The following is a 14,141-nucleotide window of genomic DNA, read 5'->3' on the forward strand; positions in this document are numbered from 1 at the left end:
CTGCATACTTCTGTATACCTTGAGGTTACCTTGAGGTGCTTCCGGGGCTTAGCGTCCCCGCGGCCCGGTCGTCGACCAGGCCTCCTCGACCAGTCGACCAAATATATATATTCTCTTAGTGTCTGTGTTTATTGTCACCATACTTTACGTAACAATAGAACCGTTACAGTTTAAACAACGTTCACAGCGCTGATTCATTGTCGCCTTAACGTCAGCCATTAACCGGGAATGAGTCCAGCGATTGCCTACAGAGGGCGACAGAGATCCCGCCAAACACACACCGAAACTACCACGTTGGTACAACGTTCGAACAAGTTTTAACACCTCCTAACCAGTTATAACAACCAACATAGCAAGTTGTAATAACGTTCTAATACGTCATAAACACGTTAAGCCAAGATGTAACAACTTTATTACATGGTGTAACAAGCGGAAAATAGAGACAGTTACGGTTTGTGTTTCCAGGGATAAGCCTACGTTAGCAACAGATATTGGCCTACTGAGGGAGAGAGCGAGAGAAAGAGAGAGTCCTTGGTCCTTCTGGCCCACAGCTTGGTCCTCAAGGCTTCTACCTTTGTCACCGCTGTCTCCAGCTTATTTTCTACGGCTCTAAGCTTGGCAACTTATTTTCTTCCACCTTGGTCCTTATCAGCCCTCCAAGCTTGGTCAATATGGGCCCCAGCTTCGTTTCCATGGCCCCCCAGCTTGTTCGGGGCCCATGGCTGGGGTCTATCATGTCCCTAGCCTGGCAAACCCATGCCCCCAGCCTGGCAAACCCATGCCCCCAGCCTGGCAAACCCATGCCCCCAGCCTGGCAAACCCATGCCCCCAGCCTGGCAAACCCATGCCCCCAGCCTGGCAAACCCATGCCCCCAGCCTGGCAAACCCATGCCCCCAGCCTGGCAAACCCATGCCCCCAGCCTGGCAAACCCATGCCCCCAGCCTGGCAAACCCATGCCCCCAGCCTGGCAAACCCATGCCCCCAGCCTGGCAAACCCATGCCCCCAGCCTGGCAAACCCATGCCCCCAGCCTGGCAAACCCATGCCCCCAGCCTGGCTACCCATGCCCCCAGCCTGGCTACCTATGCCCCCAGCCTGGCAAACCCATGCCCCCAGCCTGGCAAACCCATGCCCCCAGCCTGGCAAACCCATGCCCCCAGCCTGGCAAACCCATGCCCCCAGCCTGGCAAACCCATGCCCCCAGCCTGGCTACCCATGCCCCCAGCCTGGCAAACCCATGCCCCCAGCCTGGCAAACCCATGCCCCCAGCCTGGCTACCCAAGCCCCCAGCTTGTAATGTCGAGCAGTTGGATTTCGAGGGTAAGGAGGATGCCCGAAAAAAAAAACAGGCGATAGCCAAAATAGAATATACAAAAAAATAGGTGACCGAATTCCATCATGGTTGTCACCTGTGGCTCGGAAGCCCTAATAAATACTGATAAAAAATTTAATAAAAAAATACGTAACGAACCATAAAGTATTCTCTCGTAAACGGCTGACGTCTCGTCTCGTGTATGTGTGTATTTATCTATGTATTTTTGGGTATTAAAGTCTTTATAATTTATTATTATTATTATCTGAGGCGTCTTTATCTGTACCGGAGCAGCCACTGACGGCTACACCAGGCCAGGTGTATATAGTCCACGGGGCCGGATTCACGGAAGCACTTACGCAAGCACTTACGAACGTGTACATCTTTCCTCAATCTTTGACGGCTTTGGTTACATTTATTAAGCAGTTTACAAGCATGGAAACTTCCCATTCAACTGTTGTTATTGTTATAAACAGCCTCCTGGTGCTTCGCAGCTCATTAACTGTTTAATAATTGGAAACAAAGCCACCAAAGATTGAGAAAAGATATACAGGTTCGTAAGTGCTTTCGTGAATCTGGCCCCAGGTGTATACAGGTCAGGTGTGTGTGAAGGGGTAATGCAGCTTCTGCCGACGGCTGCACTAAGCCAGGTGTGTGATCTTGGGCTAACAAGTAGCACGGGCTGTGGTGAGCCCGTAGTATAGACTTACCTGGCACAGGAGCGGGGCTGTAACTGCGCTTCATCTCACACATGGGTCACAATTACTCTGAACAAATTCACAAGGGCCGTGACGAGGATTCGAACCTGCGTCCTGGAGCATCCCAGACACTGCCTTAATCGACTGAGCTACGACAGGGTAAAAGGGTTGAAACCGAAGTTCTACTGAACTTCGGTTATCTTGAGATGATTTCGGGGCTTTAGTGTCCCCGCGGCCCGGTCCTCGACCAGGCCTCCACCCCCAGGAAGCAGCCCGTGACAGCTGACTAACACCCAGGTACCTATTTTACTGCTTACAATTACTTCGGGCACAATTACTCTGTTTTGACTTGAACTTTCTTGTGTTGGTCAGGTCCATGCAAAGACACTGATCTACGTTTCTTACATTAATGTGAATGCCGCCAGGAGCTCCCAGTGAATATATGGGTGACATGATCTCCGCGACAAATGATTGTTGTTATAGATTCAGCTACTCGGAACAAGTTCCAAGTAGCACGGGCTATGGCGAGCCCGTAAAAATACGACAAAGGAATATCGAGATGTGTATATGGTGTGCGGGTAGTGAGGCCTGGTGAGTAATGCATGAATCAGTAGTATGAGGTGTGAGTAAATGTGTATGTGTATCCTGGCTGAAGGAGATATGAGGGTATGTGGGGTAAGGCATTGCAAGGTGGGAGGGAGGGAAGAAAAGAAGGATGGTGGAAGGGGTAGAAGGAGAGAGAGGGAGATTGAAAGAGAAAGTCGGCGGGGGTAGTCTTAAAGGGTGACGGTGGTGGTGGTGGGGGGTGGCAGGGTGGTGGTGGGGTGGCAGGGTGAGGATGGGTAAGGGATGGGGTGATGGGGGTAAGTGGTAACAAGGTGTATAAAGTGGAGAGACCTTCAGGGACAACTGAAAAACGCTGGAGTACCTGCCAGACAGGAAACAGAGGGTCACACACTCAGAGAGGCGATGCAAGACTGAAGTAAACATGGTCCCTGAAGGCTCAGTTCTAGCCCGTTGCTGTTTCTAAATATATGTGAATGACTATAAGAATGTTTGCATGCGAAACGAAGGAAATTATAAAAAAACACGAAAATGGATAGACAGATGGTTGCTAGAATTCAACCTCAACAAGTGTCGCGTAATACAGCTGGGAAGGGCAATATGAGACTTAAAGAAACTGTTCTCCATAAGATATAAACAACAACAGGAAAAGGAAAACTAAGCTTAAGAGTGTATATAATTCTTGGGAAGCTGTTGCCTTTAGAAATTCTGATTGTATTGGGAAGTAAAATGCTGTTTGAGTCTTTTGGGAGTTCGCTGCGTATACGACAATCCCTGCAGTGGAGGAACTGGCTGAAATGTGTGAAAATTGACTGAAATGTGTCAAAATCGACTGGATTGTGTGAAAAATGACTGGAATGTATGAAAAATGACTGGAATGTGTGAAAATTGACTGGAATGTGTCAAAATTGACTGGATTGTGTGAAAAATGACTGGAATGTGTGAAAATTGACTGGAATGTGTCAAAATTGACTGGATTGTGTGAAAAATAACTGGAATGTGTGAAAATTGACTGGAATGTGTCAAAATTGACTGGATTGTGTGGAAGGGATGAGTGGAAATGTCAGGTTCGATTTGAGTATTTGATTGCGTTGATCATCTTCTCGCGCGTGGTGAGTAATTGGTGAGTAAGTTAGGTTGTTCATTAGCTTGTATACAAGGTCAAATTGACACTCAAAAGGTGTAATGGAAGTTAAACAGCTAATGCTGTGGATTGAGTAGTTCGAGGTGGTCCCGTCTCCTCTTGAATGACTATATTCTTATGTCTTCCTTATGGGCTGTCCCCAGGTTTCTTACGTACGAAGTATGGATTGAGGACGATGGATAGTGCCAAAAATGAGGGTGAAGACAATGATCGTGAAAGATTTTTCGTGATTGTGTAAAGCAACGACTACATGTATGGACCATCTGATTGGTCAGGACCATCTGGATGCTCAGGACCATTTGGATGGTCAGGACCATCTGGATGGTCAGATGAGACCTCCAGTTCAGTTCTTCGACGATAACCTCCTTAAGGATAACACAGGATATCATCACTAAATACTGAACAAAAAACCGACAAGGAGGGGCAGCTTTCTCAAAGCTGCGATAAGAAGAAAACCAAGAAATCAATGGGTGTAAACTGGGAGTGAGTGAGAGCCGTATACCAGCGTCCGCGGTATTCTGAGCCAACGAGACTGGGGTTTACTGAAAGGTTTACTGAGAGGTGAAGTCTCCACCATTTTCAGCTTCAGGACCGGATATCATTCACAACCAGATCGACACGACGCTGGAAAAAAAGGCATCGGGAACAAATACAGATTCGCAGTCCACGTGCCCGGGTTTGATTCCCGGGTGAATCAGGAATAAATGAGCAAAGTTTCTTTCACCTGTTGCCTGTGTTCACCTAGCTGTAAATAAGTACCTGGGAGTTAGTAAGCTATTGGGGGGCTGCATGTGTACGTGTGTGTGTGTGTGTGAGAGAGAGAGAGAGAGAGAGAGAGAGAGAGAGAGAGAGAGAGAGAGAGAGAGAGAGAGAGAGAGAGAGAGAGAGAGAGAGGGAGAGAGAGAGAGAGAGAGGGAGGGGAATATATGTACTTGAAATTGAAGAGAAAAATAGATCAATAGTCAATACATTAGACAACCGACGGTTAGAAAAGCTGGTCCAAGAGCTAGAGCCTCGATCCTGCATGCCCATTTAATATATGCAAATAGTAAGCACAAACACGCCATGGTTTATTAATGTGGGAATACGATTCAAATATGACCAATTACATTACATGCGTGCAAAATATCGGAAACAGAATCGCGTTAACTGAATGTAGAAAGAGGACATGAGAGGCGGGATGAGGGTGGAGGTAGAGAGAGAGAGAGTCTCACGAGGAAAGCTTCAAGGGAAAGCAAACACGATTTTTCATTATTACTCATATCTAAAACCTCACACAAGTTGTCTAACCGCCAACCCTATGGCAGCCGTCCAAGTGTTAAGACAATGTTTTTTTTGTTTAATAAAGCTTCTCTCTCTGTCTGTCTCTCTCTCTGTCTCTCTCTGTCTCTGTCACTCTCTCTCTCTCTCTCTCTCTCTCTCTCTCTCTCTCTCTCTCTCTCTCTCTCTCTCTCTCTCTCTCTCTCTCTCTCTCTCTCTCTCTCTCTCTCTCTCTCTCCCCCCATCATCATCATCTCTAGCTTGAGGGCAGCCTAATCTCTAGACCTCCACAAGAGGTCTTCTGGAGCGAGCACGGGGTGATCCTTTGTTTAAGTGAAGGTGAAGAGTGAGTACAGGTGTCCGCCGGGCTGCTGGAAATGTCAGCTCTCTGGACATTATCCCAGAGACCAGTAGAACAGACCGCAGTGGCCCGGGAGACCGCTGGAACAAACCAAAGTGGCCCGGGAGACCGCTGGAACAGACCAAAGTGGCCCGGGAGACCGCTGGAACAAACCAAAGTGGCCCGGGAGACCGCTGGAACAGACCAAAGTGGCCCGGGAGACCGCTGGAACAGACCAAAGTGGCCCGGATGCCCGCTGGAACAGACCAAAGTTTCCCGGGAGACCAGTGGAACAGACCAAAGTGGCCCAGGAGACCACTAGAACATTATCTAACACAGTGCACGGGTTACAAACCAAATAATATTTCAACTGAGATTTAACAGCGCAGAAGATACTGAACTCCATTGTTCATAGCGTTACTAATGCCTATATACAACTGGGCTGTCCACTTTGCTGACACGATTGGGGATTTTTTTCCCCTTTCCAGGTGATTTTGTGCCTGCTAGTTCCATGCACGCATCTTCATTACGTTGCATTTGCTGGAGTTGAAGTCTAGAAACCTTTCAATGCCAATTCTTACAGGTTGGTCGGACTTCCTTGATGATTCCTCTAAGGAACCCGGGTGGTTACACATCGCTACGCTTGTTGGTTCTCCCGATAGACTAGCTCTTTACCCGCTATCATTATGTATCCACAGATAGCTTGAGATATCCACGAGAAAGTTGTAACTTTCTGGAAGGTCGGTGGTTGGTAGGAAGGAGCCAGCGTCCTCACTCACCCCGTGCGCGCGCGCGCGCGGCACATATCCTGCTCGCAAGATTTTCTCCTGTAGCCACAACGTTTGTTAACGTTAATGACCTTGTAACAACGTAAAAGAGACGTTGTGATTGCGTTGTTTGTTTGCGGGGATGCTGCTTAAGTACATCCTTATCAGTCGTTGCACCAAATTTGCGATGCGGAATTTTACTGTTCCTAAACCTTGTTGCTTTATCGTCAAAATGGCTCCACGCTCTGAAGGTTCCATTAATCACTCTGCTAAGCGTGTTACTCGTCCCCGTGCATGGTAAACCTGTTAGGGTTCAGGGGCCAGATTCACTAAAGCACTTACGCAAACACTTACGAACCTGTACATCTTTTCTCAGTCTTTGGCGGCTTTGTTTACAATTATTAAACAGTTAAGCTCCGAAGCACTAGGAGACTGTTTATAACAATAACAACAGTTGAATTGGAAGTTTTCATGCTTGTAAACTGTTTAATAAATGTAACCAAAGCCGTCAAAGATTGAGGAAAGATGTACACGTTCGTAAGTGCTTGCGTAAGTGATTTCGTGAATCTGGCCCCAGAGCCGTTGAGGTAAAGCTGAACAAGCTCTGGCTTGTTCAGCTTTATGAAACTTTTCTCTCAACGAAATTTTCTGCCTGTCTATTGTTAGTATTTCTTGACCTGGTGCTTTAATTTGATTATTTTCTTACGTGCGTAAGTTATGTCTCTCTTACGCTTTGTAAAGTGAGGTTATGTTGGCTGTAGCACAGCACCAAGGTGTGTGTGTGTGCGTGTGTGTGTGTGTGTGTGTGTGTGTGTGTGTGTGTGTGTGTGTGTGTGTGTGTGTGTGTGTGTGTGTGTGTGTGTGTGTGTTGTGTGTGTGTATGTGTGTGTGTGTGTGTGTGTATGTGTGTGTGTTGTGTGTGTGTATGTGTGTGTGTGTGTGTGTGTGTGTGTGTGTGTGTGTGTGTGTGTGTGTGTGTGTGTGTGTGTGTGTGTGTGTGTGTGTGTGTGTTGTGTGTGTGTATGTGTGTGTGTTGTGTGTGTGTATGTGTGTGTGTGTGTGTGTGTGTGTGTGTGTGTGTGTGTGTGTGTGTGTGTGTGTGTGTGTGTGTGTGTGTGTGTGGTTTCCTAATTGTGCTTGCGGGGGTTGAGTTTCGGGGCTTTTTTGGTACCTACTCTCAACTGTCAATCAACTGTGTGTATGTATGAGATACTCGTTTTAATTATAATAATTGCATTTAAAAATGTTGTGCATTGCGTCAATTTCAAACAACTACTGTACATAATCCATTCCATCTTTGTACAACACCCGCACTGAAGTTGCTACCGACATATCATAGACTGAGTCGTAGGCCATGTCGTAACTCAGTCGATTAAGACAGCTTTTGGGATGCTCTCGGACGCAGGTTCGAATCCTCGTCACGGCCCTTGTGGATTTGTTCATCTCACAAAACTCGTTGTGTTCCAATTGTCCCCTTCCATGTTCCCCTGTTTCTGCTGTTCCTCGATTTGACCATTGCAGTTCTGTCTGATTGGTTAATTCTCTACCCACTTGCTACCTATTTGTGTGTCGTGGCTGCCCTGCTATTGGGCCTTGTGTGTTGGCCCAAGTATTTTTGAACGCAGTCAAGTTCACTTCCTTCAACTTGAACGCAGTCAAGTTCACTCCCTTCAACTTGAACGCAGTCAAGTTCACTCCCTTCAACTTGAACGCAGTCAAGTTCACTCCCTTCAACTTGAACGCAGTCAAGTTCACTCCCTTCAACTTGAACGCAGTCAAGTTCACTCCCTTCAACTTGAACCCTGTCAAGTTCATTCCCCTCACACTGTCTACCCAACTGTCGTAATTCTAGGCATTATTATGGTAGGCAAATCTCTAAATCTTCTCAGTCTTCTTTTTAAATCCTTTAAGATGTATTCTCAATTTATGTATAACTGAATGTTTATATGTAAAAGGGCATTTATATGTTCATGTATATGTGTATAGCTGTATATGTGTATATAACCCTCATCACTTACATGTATACAACACCGCTGTATTTTACACTCAGTTACTAACTATAACTGAAACCAATTAGCAAAATACAAAAAAAAAACTAATAAAGGTTTCTAACTTCTTTGAAAGTAAAAATGGAGTTTAACGTATTGATTCTTCCACAGATGGTGTGCCTTTCTCCTAGAGCTTCCGCGTGTGTGAGTACTGGGGGCTGGGTACTCTCTGGTTACTCATGTGGGTGCTGGGTACTCTCTGATTACTTATGTGGGCACTGGGTACTCTTTTTTTACTCATGTGGGTATTGGGCACTCTCTGGTTACTCATGTGGGTGCTGGGTACTCTCTGGTTACTTATGTGGGCACTGGGTACTGTCTAGTTATTCATGTGTGCACTGGGTACTCTTTTTTTACTCATGTGGGGTACTGGGCACTGTCTGGTCACTCATGTAGGTGCTGGGTACTGTCTGGTTACTCATGTGGGCACTGGGTACTCTATGGTTACTCATGTGGGCACTGGGTACTCTATGGTTACTCATGTGGGTGCTGGGTACTGTCTGGTTACTTACGTGGGTGCTGGGTACTCTTTTTTTTACTCATGTGGGGTACTGGGTACTGTCTGGTTACTCATAGGGCACTGTCTGGTTACTCATGTGGGTATTGGGCACTGTCTGGTTACTCATGTAGGTGCTGGGTACTCTCTGGTTACTCATGTTGGCACTGGGTACTGTTTGGTTACTCATGTGGGTACTGACTGGTTACTCATGTGGGTACTGTCTGGTTACTCATGTGGGTACTGTCTGGTTACTCATGTAGGTGCTGGGTACTGTTTGGTTACTCATGTGGGCACAGATGCAAAAGACCTAGGAAAGGAAATATAAATATAACCTCAATCCTACCAGCACAAATAGTAAACACACACACACACACACACACACACACACACACACACACACACACACACACACACACACACACACACACACATACACACACACACACACACACATCAAAAGATGATTGGTACTTCTACTACACTACACTACAGTAGTTCTGTAGTGTAGTACTACTACACCTGACACTACAGTACTTCTTTACAACAGAAGTACTGTAGTGTCCCTACAACACTGAAGGGACTGTTCCGCAGCAGGTGTGGAGACACACACACGTGCTCCCTGGCTGGCCAGTAAGGCCAGGTGTGTGACGAAATCTTTGAAAAGTGATTAAAAGTGACGATCCCGAGAGCTTGTGTATAGGAAGAATGTGCCTACAGCACCCTGGCTCCAAGGACCAGAATCCCATAACTGAGTCACTGTGGCAGGTAACACTGTGTTGCGCCAAGTCTGTAAATTACAGCGTTTGTGATCGTTTATGGATCATTTTACACCATTTTTAGTGACGTTTTAGAAGGAGGACCGGGCCGCGGGGGACGTTGAGCCCCGAAATCATCGCAAGGTAAGGGTGTGATGACTTGAGAGGACCTGAGGATGCTCAGCTTGTTTGAGGCACATGGAAAGTCTTTGTTTTTTGTTTATTCGTAAACAGGGAGTCTGGGACCAGATTCACGAAGCAGTTACGCAAGCACTTACGAACGTGTACATCTTTCTTCAATCTTTGACGGCTTTGGTTACATTTATTAAACAGTTTACAAGCATGAAAACTTGCCAATCAACTGTTGTTATTGTTATAAACAGCCTCCTGGTGCTTCGGAGCTCATTAACTGTTTAATAATTGTAAACAAAACCGCCAAAGATTGAGAAAAGATGTACAGGTTCGTAAGTGTTTGCGTAAGTGCTTTCGTGAATCTGTCCCCAGATTCACGAAAGCACTTACGAACGTGTACATCTTTCCTCAACCTTTGACGGCTTTGGTTATATTTACTAAACAGTTTACAAGCATGACAACTTCCCATTCATCTGTTGTTATCGTTATAAACAGCCTCCTGGTGCTTCGGAGCTCATTAACTGGTTTAATAATTGTAAACAAAGCCGCCAAAGATTGAGTAAAGATGTACAGGTTCGTAAGTGCTTTCGTGAATCTGGCCTCTGGGGAGTGGAGTAACGATCGCTCGACCATTGTTTACGAAGACAGGCTGCGCGATTGATTACCCAACAACGGTTTCTCAAGAAAGTGCTTCATTTACTTCCAATTTTCAAAGTACACCTAATCAAAAATCACAGGCCGTCAGTATAAACATTGGCCAGAGTCTCGTTAATCAAACTCCCCCCCCCCCCCTCCTCCCCCCTTTTCCTCCTCCCTGCGTTCGAATCCTGCGAGGATTCGAACGCAGGTTCGAATCCTCGTCACGGCCCTTGTGGATTTGTTTGTATTATTTGAGCTGGAGTCAAGTCTCAGGGAAGATTGCTGAAGGTGTTCGAATCTCAGAGTATGTGTTACAAGGCAGATGTATAGTGTTGGGAGAGATTCACGAAGCAGTTACACAAGCACTTACGAACATGTACATCTTTTCTCGATCTTTGGCGGCTTTGTTTACCATTATTAAACAGTTAATGAGGTCTGGAAGCACCAGGAGGCTGTTTATCACAATAACAACAGTTGATTGGGAAGTTGTCATGCTTGTAAACTGTTTAATAAATGTAACCAAAGCCGTCAAAGATTGAGGAAAGATGTACGCGTTAGTAAGTACTTGCGTAACTGCTTCGTGAATCTAGCCCTTACCCTGTCAACCTACTATATTGGAAAGCTAACTAGACTACAAATGAATATCCTAACCTTCTTATTCTAACTGTAGTAGTTAAGTATGTATCCTAACCTAACGTAAGCTAACTAGATTAATCAAATTTATAATTTATTTTATTCTAACCTAAAATTAATCAAGTAAAGACTTTCATATCCTAGCCTATCCATATAATCACAAGGGAAAGAATGAGTTGAAAATAAGGCTCGACTTATTCATGAATGAGTTGAAAATAAGGCTCGACTTATTCATGAATGAGTTGAAAATAAGGCTCGACTTATTCATGAATGAGTTGAAAATAAGGCTCGACTTATTCATGAGTTGAAAATAAGGCTTGACTTATTTATGAATGAGTTGAAAATAAGGCTTGACTTATTCATGAATGAGTTGAAAATAAGGCTTGACTTATTCATGAATGAGTTGAAAATAAGGCTCGACTTATTCACGAATGAGTTGGAAATAAGGCTCGACTTATTCACGAATGAGTTGGAAATAAGGCTCGACTTATTCATGAATGAGTTGAAAATAAGGCTCGACTTATTCACGAATGAGTTGAAAATAAGGCTCGACTTATTCACGAATGACTTGAAAATAAGGCTCGACTTATTCACGAATGAGTTGAAAATAAGGCTCGACTTATTCATGACTGAGTTGAAAATAAGGCTTGACTGTGGTGACTTGCCTTGTTTCAAGGTAAGTCACCACAGTGACTTACCTTGAGATGCGAAAATTATGTATGTTTGAATTTCACTAATTTTGAATGTATGTCACATATACACAATTCAGTGTATATGTGAACACAGCTCGTTCTCCGAGACCGCGCAGTGTTCTCCCTTGAAGTAGATTCGCGCATTCTTAGAGTAACAGACCCTTTCCTAGCCTAAAAAAAAACTTTTAATGTCGTTCTGTGCGCATTCTACCAACCGCCACTTTTTGGATACGAGACAAAAAAGTTGTCTTATGTTCCTCTTTTTAATCTTTATTTAATTTTATTTTTTATTTTATTTTAATTTATTTATTATATTTATTTTAATCTTTATTTAAGAGCCAAACTGGAGAAAATTCATTAATGTCCCCTTTGACACCCGTCAACCACTTGCGTGAGCAGCCTCATATTTGTGCGTGAGACCTGCGTATGTAAATGAGATTTTGCGTGCACGCAATGACGTGCGATTGGAATAAGCTATATACCCGCCAAACACACACCGAAACTACGACGTTGGTACAACGTTCAAACAAGTTTTAACACTTTCTAACCAGTTATAACAACCAATATAGCAAGTTGTAACACCGTTCTAATACGTCATAAACACGTTAAGCCAAGATGTAACAACTTTATTACAAGATGTAACAAGCGGAAAATAAACAGTTTCGGTTTGTGTTTCCAGGGTAAAAGTCAAAATGTATGTTATAAAAACTACATATTTTATCATTTAAGTTAGAAACAGATAAATATATATATAAACTGTTGAACTCATATCTCACGGTTTAACCCCCATACCTGGTTGATACCTGGTTGATGGGGTTCTGGGAGTTCTTCTACTCCCCAAGCCCGGCCCGAGGCCAGGCTCGACTTGTGAGAGTTTGGTCCACCAGGCTGTTGCTTGGAGCGGCCCGCAGGCCCACCACAGCCCGGTTGGTCCGGCACTCCTTGGAGGAATAAATCTAGTTTAGTAAATCTAGTCTAGTAAATCCATCACAAGTAAACAAAGATCACATGGCTATGTTCTGAAGGCTCGCCTCACCGCCATGAGCAATGGATCTTTGAACCTTCTTTATTTCTAAAGGCTCCGTAGACCCCTGCTCTAGCGACCCCAGAAAGTAGACTCGAGTTATGTTTAGAAGGCTTGATAGCCAGCCTCCCATGACTCAACACTCTTCGATACTACAGTGAATCCGCTTGTGCCAAGCCCATAGTTGGGGACGCACTTAGTCTGTCTGCTATCTCTCGCCAAGAAGGATAGCGCCACACTAAACTGTCCTTGAGGCCAAGAGAACAACTCAAGGTTCTCTCACCCTCCCTCCCTGGCACAAGCATGTCTCGACTTGATAAAGGTCCAGGAAGGAGCGAAATGTCGTCGTCCCTTCACTTTCTAATGTGTGGTTTGGTCAAACATATTTCAGCCACGTTATTGTGACTCCTCGTCTGCATGTATCGTGAGGTATGGCAGGGCTATGTGTTGTGGGTATGGCAAGGGTAAACATGTATCATGGGTCGTGGGCAGTAATTGAGGAAGAAACCAGGAATGCGCCCCCACCCCTCCACACCTCGTTAAAATCGCGAACCCATTAGTGAAATCCAAAGCACCTTACTATTGGCGCTTATCTATACAGATAATATAATCCACTGTATTAGGTAGATTGCTTAAGTTCGTACGTCTCAGGTCGGGGCTAAACAGTCGCCTTTTTTAACGGAGTGGCAGAGGGAAAAGAACTTGACGGCATTACTGGCCTGCTGCCAGGAATTCGCGGCGAGCCTCGGTCGTTATCTGTCGTGCACCTCACGCCTTTAAATCATGCTCTGCCCACAATGCAGCTGGCAGGGCGCGCAAGTGTCTCGCGCAGTTATGGGAGAAAGCCATGGCTATTAACTCGTGGTGAGGGGGTAGGGTTGGGGAGGGAGGGAGGGAGGCAGATGTATGCGTGAGTAGGTGTGGGTTATACCTGTGCACATGTGTGAGCAGGTGTGGGTTGTACCTGTGCACAAGTGAGGCTTATATCCTGGTTACACTCACGCACGCACCGTCTCCACGCAAGTACACACGCAGACTAATGTACACATGCACATGCAGACTACTGCGTGTGTACGACACAAGCACCACCACAAGCAGCAGAAACAGCACCACCACCACCTCCAGCAGAAGCAGCAATAGCAACAGCAGCAGCAGCAGCATCTGCAACAGCAAGAGCAACACGGGCAGCAGCAGCAGCAGCAGCGGCGGCGGCGGGGAAGTGCGGGAAGAAAGTAAAAGACAGAGAACGAGGCGATGTATCATGCTTGTCTGAGATGAGCGTCTCTCCGTCCCGCCATGTTTGGCCGGCCAGTGATAAAGCACAGGGGCCGTGATGGCCCACCGCGCCCTGCCGAGAGATTGCTAATATTCTGTAATCTCCGACTGGGATAAGCTAGCCCTCTTTATTCCAACTTTGGCCCGCCGCTACGAGTCCCTCATCACCAGAGACCCTCCCGGTGCAATGCCGGGGCCAGGTTACCTTCCCCTAAAGTGTGTCAAATGAGTTATTTAGCTTCTAATGTCTTGCAGCCTTGCCTAAGTCGCTGGGGTCTCGTTCCTGTAATACTGGGATAAGCTAGCCCTCTTTATTCCAACTTTGGCCCGCTGCTACGAGGCCCTCATCACCAGAGACC

General features: G+C 45.7%; 1 protein-coding gene across 1 annotated transcript in view; it reads left to right on the forward strand.

Moving 5' to 3' along the window:
• The window catches only part of grh (grainy head), a 794,482-nt gene that overhangs the window by 609,168 nt on the left and 171,173 nt on the right, over positions 1 to 14,141 (forward strand). Inside the window, exon 5 of the mRNA XM_069332892.1 lies at positions 8,245 to 8,277. Coding sequence (XP_069188993.1) covers positions 8,245 to 8,277 — 33 coding nt within the window. The remainder of the gene's footprint in view (positions 1 to 8,244; positions 8,278 to 14,141) is intronic.

Source organism: Procambarus clarkii, chromosome 28 (assembly GCF_040958095.1).
Source record: "Procambarus clarkii isolate CNS0578487 chromosome 28, FALCON_Pclarkii_2.0, whole genome shotgun sequence".
NCBI lineage: Eukaryota > Metazoa > Arthropoda > Malacostraca > Decapoda > Cambaridae > Procambarus > Procambarus clarkii.